The 11,830-nt window shown below is 45.0% G+C and overlaps 1 protein-coding gene across 1 annotated transcript; it reads right to left on the bottom strand.

The window, feature by feature from the left end:
• Positions 1 to 309: 309 nt before the first annotated feature.
• Positions 310 to 11,830, bottom strand: LOC310872789 (kelch-like protein 25). Its single transcript, XM_083784920.1, has 12 exons — positions 11,680 to 11,830; positions 10,483 to 10,711; positions 9,581 to 9,715; positions 9,286 to 9,477; positions 8,030 to 8,173; positions 7,513 to 7,711; positions 3,965 to 4,096; positions 3,343 to 3,477; positions 2,042 to 2,230; positions 1,237 to 1,380; positions 928 to 1,126; positions 310 to 835 (listed from the first exon to the last, which is right to left on the bottom strand). The coding sequence occupies exons 2-12, from the start codon at positions 10,687 to 10,689 to the stop codon at positions 691 to 693; spliced, it is 1,821 nt and encodes a 606-aa protein (XP_083641046.1). The 5' UTR covers positions 10,690 to 10,711; positions 11,680 to 11,830; the 3' UTR covers positions 310 to 690.

The following is an 11,830-nucleotide window of genomic DNA, read 5'->3' as shown; positions in this document are numbered from 1 at the left end:
TACTGTGAGCCATGTCCCCAGTTCCTCTCTTGCCTAACTCAACTTGGAAATGCTGTACTATAGTAGTTATGTCAAGCTGTTTTTCTTTTCTGTTCTTTTTTATGTATGTTTTTTGTTTCTTTCTTCAGTTTTTTGTTTTCATTGATTCGTATGTTTTAATCGTGTTTGATCATTCTTATTATTTGGTGTAAAAAAAAAAAAAAGAAGAAAACTTTTGAATAAAAACAAAGTTCAAAAAAAATAAAAATGTGTGCTCCCTGTCAGACCAGGTGGCCATGCAAGGCTGTGTTGTGACCTGTTATAGCGCCACCATGAGGCCAATTTGAAACATATAGGGTGGCAACTTGATTTGCGGTATTTTGTGCAAAATAGGCCACACTTGCAAACCTTCGGAAGCCAAACGGCCTATCTGAAAAACCAGACAGATAGTTCTTGGTCAAATGTCTACAGAGATAATGTATACTGATTTGCATGAGGTTTGGACAACATATGTACGAGTAGTATAGCAAAAACTAAAAAAGGTGAAAGATTTGGGGTGGAGGTTCTTACTTGGCTTTCTGGGAGTGGGCATGCAGAGTTTACTAAACCTTGCAGAGCCATGTGGCCCATAGGGCAGGAGCAAAATGTATATTTCCTATATTGAGGACCCAGTTGCAGGACCCTGGATACTAGGGCAGAGGTGCAAGGTCTTTAATTCATTCCTGGTGCATCGTTCCTCAGCCTGACAGACATACAGCTGTGACTAAAGCGACCGTAGATTTCATCTGGCATCTGCCCGACGGTTTCCCACGTGTCAGTCACGTCACAGTACCTCTCGAAGTCATAGACACCCTCCCTATCGTAGAAAACAACACCATGAGAGAAATGTCTGGTGTGGAAAGTGATTAACTTTTTTACCAGACTGTCATGGAGACAGCAGCCTCTTACCTGCGATTGTCCTCTCCTCCTCCTAGTACGTAGATCATTCCGTCCATCACAGCCACGCAAGGGGAGTAGCGTCTCTTTTGCATGGGGGCACACATGGTCCACTGGCTGGTCTTGGGGTCGTAGCACTCCACCTTGTCCGTGGCCCTTGTTGCATACGCACCAAAAAATAAGTCTGAGACATTTGGTAGATCCATACCACCTATTGGAATTAACAGGATAGTGACCGTTAGTGGGATCTATGTGCCCAAACTACAGTGAAGTTGAAGTGTTTCATGTTACTATAAGAGCCATTAAGAACAGGTTGGATACCTATAATGTAGATCTTTCCTTTCAGCGTACAGGCAGCTAAGCCAGAACGTGGAATCCGCATAGGAGTGGCTTCTGTCCATTCACCAGTTAAAGGGTTGTACTTGTACAATGGGGTTAGGGGGTCGTTATCAGATCTAATGCCACCTGGATCAGGAGAACACGCGCACGCACGCACGCACGCACGCACGCACGCACGCACGCACGCACGCACGCACGCACGCACGCACGCACGCACGCACGCACGCACGCACGCACGCACGCACGCACGCACGCACGCACGCACGCACGCACGCACGCACGCACGCACGCACGCACGCACGCACGCACGCACGCACGCACGCACGCACGCACGCACGCACGCACGCACGCACGCACGCACGCACGCACGCACGCACGCACGCACGCACGCACGCACGCACGCACGCACGCACGCACGCACGCACGCACGCACGCACGCACGCACGCACGCACGCACGCACGCACGCACGCACGCACGCACGCACGCACGCACGCACGCACGCACGCACGCACGCACGCACGCACGCACGCACGCACGCACGCACGCACGCACGCACGCACACACACACACACACACACACACACACACACACACACACACACACACACACACACACACACACACACACACACACACACACACACACACACACACACACACACACACACACACACACACACACACACACAAAGCATCATATAATATTGAAGGTTATGTCAGCTAACCAATGTGGCATACATGCATTACAGCAGGTTGAACCTGCAGGTGCATAAACCTGTTTCATACCAATAACATAGATCAGTCCATCTATATCCACCATTGCAGTGTCTCTGTAATCAAAGTCTGGCATGTCGACAGACTTCATGAGCTGCCAGGTGTTAGTGCTTGGGTCGTACTGCTCCACTGATTTCTCACTCGTATTGTTCTGCTCCAGGCCACCCAATGCAAACAAATAGACATCCAGCATCACCAGGCCTATGAGGGAATAAAAACATAAAACGAAACAGAAACAGGGCTGCAACTATCAGTTATCTTCTTAGTAACTATTATGTTAACCTTTTTGATTAATTGAATAAAAAAACAACAGCAAATCGATAAAATCAGACAAATCCACTAAATCGATTAGTCTGATTATACTATTATACTTAAGATGATCCAATGTTATTCTCAGTAAAGAAATTACTTCTGTGAATCAGGGGATGAACGAGTGACGTCAGCATTTCAGTATTCTATCGCAGTTCATATCAAGGTCTATTATTTATTCAGCATTTGAGCCACGGACCGGAGATTTAGCCTCTCAGCGCCCAAAATTTGAATATTTTGTTGTTGGATCAAAATAACAATTATTCTACGTTCTCTAATTGTGTAGACGTCTTGTAAATTAAGTACCGTAATGCAGATGTTTAACAACCAGTAAGACAGACGCCTGAGGGCGAGAAGCGTGCTCACATCCGCCTGGGTGACAGCAGACTGCTGGGCGAGCCCTGGCGCTTTGGCATGGGGGTGTGTCTTGAGTGTACAGGGTTTGATTAGGTGAGATCAACATGGAATGTCAGAACAGGTCTGCTCCATATATGGAGATCGAAGGGTGGCAGTGGGGGCAGTGTCTTGAGTGTACAGGGTTTGATGAGGGCCCAGGTAGGGCCGGGCCTTAATTTTCGGGCCTGTTGAGAACTGTAGTTTTCGCCAGCTGCCGGGCGCGGCTGCACTAATAACTTTGGGGCAGGCCCGTCTAGAGTTTAATTGGACACGGGTATCAGTCAAAAGGGAGACATCGGGATCAGATGTAGAGTTGATGGCCAATATTGATGATATCAGGGATCTCCATATATGGGCTTACTATTGATGAAATCACGTTATGTCACGAGGCATTACCATATATGGGGGCGTGACCAACCAAACAACTGACGGGAAATGCACAATTTCATAGTAAATGCGACCTGTGGTCGCAATAATTTAACTCTTGAGAGCATAAAATGAAACCAAATGGACCTGTTAGCTAGGGACCACCTGGAACCCCCTCAAGGACCACTGGTGGTACCTGACCACTGGTTGAGAACCACTGCTCTACAGTGTAAGAGTCTTACCACAACCACAGCGTGCCTCATTCATGGGACCCATCCGCAACCATTTGATACGGTTAAGATCACAACGCCACGTCTCCTTACTGAATGAACCATCACGGTTTCGTCCTCCAGCCTCGTACAGAACAGAACCTATGGCTTTAAGAACAATTTTAAGTTGACGATGTATTGTCACACTAATAATTGCGATCAACCTTTTGCATTATGAATAAGAAATACATTTCAGTTTGCCTTTTATGCTTCATAATCAAACATTGCACATGGAAGATATGTCAGATAACTTCAATGCTATACATACACCAATGTTAAATTGCTGCTCTCAGGGCAGCTTAAATGCTATACATACAACCATGTTAATTTGCTGCTCAGGGCAGCTTAAATACACAAAGAAATTACTGACATTTATGAATTTTAGAAATAGCAGAAATGGCTGATCTACTGTATAAGCTTACAACATGAAGTGAAGTGACGCGTTGTAAGCTTGTGTACAGTATAAACATTCAACATGGAAACAATTATGGCGATTATGACAAAACAATTACGATTATCTAAAATAATTGCAATTAGAAGAGCATGTAATAATTGTGCCAGGCCTATAATTGACTCTGATGATGGTATTCCTCACCTGATGCAACAATGCTGGATCCTTTCCCACCGGAACGGAGACATGTCAGAGCCCTCCACTGTTTTGTCCGAGGATTAAAGCTCTCGACGGCGTCAAACGTCGTCACAGCAACACGTCCCACCGTCACAATCACTTCAACAAGCGGGAGAGAAGGAGGCAAGTCAGAGTAGATTAAGAGTCTGTAGTAGTAGACTTTCATGCCACAGATATCTTCACCAAAAGTAGCAGCAGCTCTAACTGCACAAGAGCTGCACAAGAGCACAAGATCATGAAATGCTCACCAATTTACAATTTACAATTTAGGCATTTAGCAGACGCTCTTAATCCAGAGCGACTTACATTTAGGCAAGAACAAAAGCATGGGAATACATCACATAAAAGCATTTATCATGAAACATGCGTAAGCTAAGAAGGTAACAGTGGAATATCTATATGATGAAACTATACATACACTATACATAATAAACTATACATATTCACTACTATGCTATACATATGTACTATGGCGTGCTATGACTATATACAATACAATTATAGTGCTGTCTACATAACATGCTATAAGTCTAAGTCAAATGCTATCTAAGCCAACAGAAATTCTATCTAAGGGGTTAGGGTAAGTGCTATGGGCCATGATGGAGTCTGAAAAGGTGGGTTTTCAGGCTACGGCGGAAGATTGGGAGTGATGCTGCAGTTCTGACTGCAATGGGAAGTGCATTCCACAGTTTTGGAGCCAGAAGGGAGAAGAGTTTGGGACGTGTGGAGCGTTGTCCCGGCGTTTTTAGTGAGGGTACTTCCAGTTTCCCTGCGTTGGCTGATCTGAGTGCGCGGGAGGGTTTGTAGGGTTCAATCATACTTGTAAGATATGGGGGAGCCATACCTTTGGTTGCTTTGAATGCCAGCATCAGAGTTTTGTATTCTGTGCGGGCAGCGACCGGGAGCCAGTGGAGGGAGCGGAGCAGGGGGGAGACATGTGAGAATTTTGGCTGGTTGAAGACCAAGCGAGCTGCTGCATTTTGGATCAGCTGGAGAGGCTTAAGTGCACATGCTGGTAGGCCAGTAAGGAGGGAGTTACAATAGTCGAGTTTTGACAAGACTGTTGTCTGGATTAGGAGCTGGGCTGATTCCTGGGTGAGGAACGGTCTAATTCGTCGTATGTTATAGAGTGTGAACCTACATGATCGAGTGACAGCTGTGATGTGAGCTTTGAACGAGAGCTGACTGTCCAGGACAACACCAAGATTCCTGGCTGTTGGGACAGACGTTACCAGGGCGTTGTCTACGGAAATAGTTAGCTCCTGCATAGGGCAGGACTTAGCTGGGAAGAAGAGAAGCTCAGTCTTGTCTGGGTTCAGCTTGAGGTGGTTGGAGGACATCCACTGTGATATGTCAGCCAGGCATGCAGTGATGCGCTCTTCCACCTGAGTGGCAGAGGGGGGGAAGGATAGGAACAGTTGTGTGTCATCGGCGTAGCAGTGATAGGATATATTGTGAGCAGAGATGATAGTGCCAAGGGATTTAGTGTACAGTGAGAAAAGGAGGGGACCAAGTACAGATCCCTGTGGGACCCCAGTTTGGAGGGTTCGGGGGGATGATAGCAGACCTTTCCAGGAAACCTGGTAGGTCCGATCGGTGAGGTAGGAGGAGAACCACTTTAGTGCCGTTCCACCGATGCCTAGCTCCGCTAGGGTTTCTAGGAGCAGCTGGTGGTTCACTGTGTCAAATGCTGCTGATAGGTCTAGGAGAATCAGTACTGCAGAGTGGGAAGCAGCTTGGGCAGCATGTAGTGCTTCTGTGACTGCCAGCAGGGCAGTTTCTGTGGAGTGGGCCTTCTTGAATCCGGACTGGTTGGGATCCAGCAGGTTGTTCTGTGAGAGATGGAGAGAGAGCTGGTTGGAGACGACACGTTCAATGGTTTTAGAAATAAATGAAAGGAGTGATACCGGTCTGTAGTTCTTGACATCTGAGGGGTCAAGGGTTGGTTTTTTGAGGAGTGGTGTTACTCTGGCTGACTTGGGGGCAGATGGGACGCAGCCTGAGGTTACTGAGGTGTTGATGATGGAGGTGATGAAGGGGAGCAGATCAGGTGCGATGGTCTGGAAGATTGGAGACGGGACAGGGTCAAGAGGACAAGTGGTAGGTCTAGAGGATGTTACTAGTTGTAGAACCTCGTCTAGGGAAAGAGGAGAGAAGGAGGACATGCATGGTATGTTGGGGATGGTGTTGGTTGAGTCAGATGCCACTTTATGTGGGAGGGGAGGAAAGGAGCTGCTGATATCATCAACCTTCTTCTCGAAGTAGTTGACAAAAACATCAGGAATTCATGTAGAATGAATGTAGGCCGCTCGGGTGGCGCAGTGGCAAAGTAACTGCCCACCACCATGGAGGCTGGGTGTTTGAATCCACTGTGCTAAATCAAATAATCAAATCCTGCTTTTTGCCATGTAGATAATTTTGTGTAAGTGTTGTTGCTGTTGTTTGAGACCAAAGACAAATTTCCACATCGTGGACAATGAATGAAACTAACTAACTAACTAAATAATGATGCATGCAACAATGGCTGGGTTTCCCAAACGCATATGGTGTAAGATTTTAGAGCTGCGCATGCTCAGATGCCCTCTAGGCCGCACACAGAAGCCTGTGAACATAGACATTCCGTGCATAGATGTGCCATGCAATGGTAGGCCTCAGGCCTGGTATGGTAGGCTAAGGCTTCAGGTCTACCATTCTGAAATGTAATTGAGTAAAGAGAGCCTACTGTCAGCTGTCCAGCAGTCCAAATATTATTAAATTAAAGGGCATCTGAGCATGTGCAGCACTACAAGTCTTCCACCATATGCGTTTGGGAAACAGACAATGATTTTGAAGCCTGAACAGCAAACTAAACGTACCTGTATTTTTATTGCCAGGTATGTTTAGTATGTTGGAGGAAGTTATTTTGGCACTGCATCAATTCCCAACTAGAAAATCCTTTTTCCCACCATCAGTGGTTGTAACACGTGAGGTAGGTTATAACATGTGGTGTCAGCGTGAGTGTGGTGTGTTACTATAGTCGTGTTTTCTACCATTATACGCTATAGTAGAGGGTATGCACATGCATAAAGTGAGAGGTAAAGTGAGCTTAATGTTGTTTAACATTGTTTAATGCAATCAGATAGGACTTTTCTGTTTGGCTGAATTGGCTGTCAATGCAGAACGTTTGCCACTCAGTAGGCAAATTTCATCTGTTCTGGAACCCACAAGGGAGAAAGAAGAGGGGCAGACCACTAAACACCTGGCGCCGTGATGCAGATGTGAAGAGATCTGGCCATACATTGGGACAGCTGGAGAAACTGGCCCAGGATCCGGATGTCTTGCTCGTGGACTATGCCCAAAGTTAGGCTATACGGTAGGCATAAGTAAGCAAGTATAACCCTAATATAGGACCCATATTATCTCAGGACTGTATGGCCTGTGACATAAAAGTGTAACAATTATGTATTGAACTGTGATGTCCAAAATGACCTGCCTGTTATTCAAAACATTAAAAATAATTAAAAAAGTACCGGTACCTGTGGTTCTGCGGGGGCGTGCTGTGCTACGGTAGGACAGGAGATGATGGCCCTCAGCCTCAGAGACGAGCCTCTGGTAGGTCTTGGCCTCAGAGATGAACCTCTGACAGCCCTGGGATTCTTTCACCACGTCCAGAGACACGATCACATTGTGGAGGTGAGATGGGCCGATAAGAGGCAGACGGATGTGCTTCAGCACCTTTCGACAACAAAACACAACACTCATTATTTACTGCCTGGTTGTACTCAAGTACAAGTTTGAGTTTTTGTTTTTTTGTATTTCCAATTTTCAATACTTTTACTGGCCACTCAGAGGCAAATATTGTACCTTTCAGCCATTTAAATATCTACAAGCTCACAATGCATCGCGATGCAACACAGGGACAAATACTTTTATACATTTACTCAAGTAATTTTTTAATTCCAGACATTTACTTGTAACAGAGCATTTCTACTTTGCAGTATTGATACATTAACATTATAGTACTTTTTCCACCACTGCTAAGAAGTGACTGACCTTGTCAAAGGTCTGCCTGTGGTCAGTACATTTGTTTAACCACAAGAGGGCAGCATCAAACACCATGTCCTCCTCTGGCACATTGAGATGGTCACTGGAGACGATCTCTGTCAGTTTGTCTACAGAGATGGAGAGGAACTCCTCCTGTTGGTAGACAAAACAAATCACAACCAGTGTGAGTAAACGGTGGTGATGAGTGTGTTCTGGTATTCAGGCGGTACTACTCTGATGAGTGTTTGTTGGTATTCAGGCGGTACTACTCTATTTGTGTGGGGGCTGGTATTCAGGCGGTACTACTCTGATGAGTGTGTGTGTGTGTGTGTGTGTGTGTGTGTGTGTGTGTGTGTGTGTGTGTGTGTTCTGGTATTCAGGCAGTACTACTCTGATGAGTGTGTGTGTGTGTGTGTGTGTGTGTGTGTGTTCTGGTATTCAGGCAGTACTACTCTGATGAGTGTGTGTTCTGGTATTCAGGCGGTACTACTCCATTTGTGTGGGGGCTGGTATTCAGATGCTACTACTCTATTTGATTTGTGAGTGCTGGTATTCAGGCGGAACTACTCCATTAGCGTGGGTGCACTGGTATTCAGACGGACTACTCAATCTGATAAGTGTGTGTGTGTGTGTGTGTGTGTGTGTGTGTGTGTGTGTGTGTGTGTGTGTGTGTGCATGCTTGCGTGCGTACATACGTGTGCACATGTGCATGTCTTTAAGTGGCGCATGTATTGTGTGTCTCCTGTTTATTAGTGCAATAGGTTGCATGCCTTGCATCTATGTGTTGCAATCAGTGGTCACCCACATGATCAAGTGTAGAGTGGCTGCCACCAGCGCATCAGCTGAAGACTAAGGCCTGACTCACACCTTCACAACAGATTGATGTATAGCTGATGCATGAGACTTGTTTACTGATGCAAGCTCACAATGCATTTCCAAAGGGAGTCACATGGTTTGACACAACATTTTTGTTGTATGAGGGGGAGGGGGGCAGTCGAAACACAGCCGAAAGTCGTACAACAAAAATGTTGTGTCAAACCATGTGACTTCCATTGGAAATGCATTGGGGCGGCCATGACACTTACCCTTTGTTTACATCTAGCATGCATCAATATTGTATGCTAGATGCGAAGGTGTGAGTCAGACCTAAACTGTTTGTTTGTTTATTTATTTCTGTGAGAATTTGGCCACATAATATCCAATCACTGACCAATGACTGTTTGAAACATTGAGTCAGTTTCGCTGGTATTATCAAACAAAGCAACCTGCTTGTATATGACACTGAAGTATTCCAGGATGTAATCCATGCTGGATTTCTCCAGCTTTTTGCAGGAGTATTTGTCAGCCAAGTGGTGGATCTCCACACAGTTGTTAATGTTCATGTGATGCTCCATGTAGTCACAGCAGGCATCTCGTACATCAGTGACATCCATGAAGTTTGCACCTGCTAGCAGGACCTAAACCAAATAAAAAACAACATTTTCTAAGCAGTAAGCTACTAAGCACAGATGCAGGAGTCGGACAGAAATGGAGACCATGAATACAGTTCAAAAGCATTACCTGCACATTTGCTGTGGAGATGGACACCTCCGAAGTGTAGGCAAAGTGCACCAACATGTCGACCACCTCAGGCTCCACTCCATCCACGTTAACCCTTTCCTGTGTGGACTCCAACATGCCAGTTGTAAACATGGCCTGTGTGGGTTGAAAATGTGGTGTCAAATAAACCTACTTATACTATGACCGAGTCTCGGAGTGTTGTTAAGGACAATGGCCCAGTTTCCCAAAGGACACATGGTGTAAGTCGGGGTATGGTGTAGATTCTGTAGAACATGCTCAGATGCCCTCTAGGCCGCACACAGAAGCCTGTGAACATAGACATTCCGTGCATAGATGTGCCACGCAATAGTAGGCCTCAGGTCTCTCAGGTCTACAATTCTGAAATTTAATTTAATAATATTTGGACTGCTGGACAGCTGACAGTAGGCTCTCTTTACTCTGAACACATTGGCAGAACACATTGACTGCCAATGACGTGTTTTAACATTTGATGCATGTTGTGTGTTTTCCGATTTTACGCTAAATAGCGCTCTTTGCTAATCTATGAATCAAATTTGACTCTCAGTGAAGCAGTCTGGCAGGAAATCATGTGATCGCAAAAAAAAGCGAATGGATTTGGAGAAATGCCATATCTCTGCTTCCATGTTTTCTTCTGCATTTTTGGCGAGACATGCAATATTCAACTGTCGATAACTAGGGAATGGATGGTCGCGATGAACATATTTTAGTTTCTGCAGGAACCACAGACACACCTCCATGTTTTCCGATGCTCGGGGGCTCCATCGTAGGCCAACTGAAGCTAAATATTCTGTGATCGCTGGCAGGGGCCAATGTATTCATTTATTTACTCTGGCAGTCGTGTGTTAACAACACCCAGGCCAATACATGTGTGTATTATTTACCTCAAAGTAAGAGCTGAGGGAGGCCAGTACAACTCTATGGCAGGGGAACTCTTGTCCATCACAGCACAGAATCACATCACAGAACACCTTGTTGAGTCGCAGACGGTTTAGTCCCTCTAACAGCTTGTTGGGATGCTGGCCTAGCTTGCTGGTTTCATCTAGAAGGCAGGAGGGTGAAGCAGCATCCACCCGAGTCCTTTTAGCCATGATGTCTGCTTTCTAGAGCAGCCTGAGGAGATGGAATAAAATGTAATGGTCACATAGTGGTGGAAAGAGTACGCAAAGGTTTTGCTTAAAGGAGCATTCAGTGATTTTGGAGAAAAAACCCGGTCTGCCCCGGTAACAAGATGTGCACATGCACGCATTACAGTGGGGGGGGAGACATGCCATGACAAATCAAGACAATAAACACAATGTTTTGGGCCGATCAAATAGGCTAATTTATAAGAAGAAAAACAAAACAAATATTGTTGTATCCTGCCTTTATTCTCTTCTTTCTAATTATTTGATCGGCCCAAAATATTGTGTTTGTTGTTATGATGTACAAGCTCACGCTTCGCGTATTTTCAAATGGCCAAAATATATGGCTGAAGAAGTTAATGCATGTTTTGTAAAAATATCCACAATGTCTATAGTAACTAAAGCTGTCAAAGTAAAAGTACAATATTTGGATATGAGATGTAGTGGAGTCTAGCCTAAGTAAAAGTATTGGATATTGAAAATACCTCAAAACAGTACACACGCAAGCGCGCGCACACTCCAATATCCTACATATTAATTTGGGCTTTGGGGGTTATTGTTGAGTGTTGACATTGAAATGTTTGAGAACCATTGATTTAAACAGCAGTATTGCCATGTCTGATTATTATAAGGCATTTCTGTAAAGTGGCTTATAAATATTGGTAGTTGTGGGGTGTTTTTTCCCTACAAATCTACAAGCAAATACAATCTTGTAGATTTGCTATTTTCAAACAGCCCATCTACATTTAAAGTTTAAAGTGCTCCTGTTGACCTAATAATAGTCAGTTCTTGGGCTTGTTTTCATAAACATTGTTGCCCATTTCTCTGTGCAAAATCTGGAATCACTGCATGCAGCCAAAAAGCAGTGTCTTTTAGCCTTAGGTGAATCCATATCGAGTTATTAAAGCCCAATGTTCTAATCTAACAGACACAACAGACTGCATTACAACATGTTACAACATGCGACCCAACGATGTACAGACAGAGACACAGCTGACACACAGTGTCACCTTGCGCTTTTGGACGCGTCCTGAATGAAGACAGCACAGATAATAAACGTCATTAATGTAATTATTATAAAACTAAGTACCGGTATATTACTATTAGT

The sequence above is a fragment of the Protomyctophum parallelum genome, assembly GCF_964188405.1.
Source record: "Protomyctophum parallelum genome assembly, chromosome: 1".
Taxonomy (NCBI): Eukaryota; Metazoa; Chordata; class Actinopteri; order Myctophiformes; family Myctophidae; genus Protomyctophum; species Protomyctophum parallelum.
This window is presented reverse-complemented; position numbering and strand designations above follow the sequence as displayed.

Bases quoted from the DNA above. Each gene is read 5' to 3' on its own strand.
- LOC310872789 (XM_083784920.1), bottom strand. From the start codon at position 10,689: ATGGCTAAAAGGACTCGGGTGGATGCTGCTTCACCCTCCTGCCTTCTA. The intron at 4,097-7,512 runs GTACCGGTACTT...CGCTTGTTGAAG, and splicing joins ACGCCCCCGCAGAACCACAG to TGATTGTGACGGTGGGACGT. The intron at 836-927 runs GTAAGAGGCTGC...TTTCTACGATAG, and splicing joins GGAGGAGAGGACAATCGCAG to GGAGGGTGTCTATGACTTCG.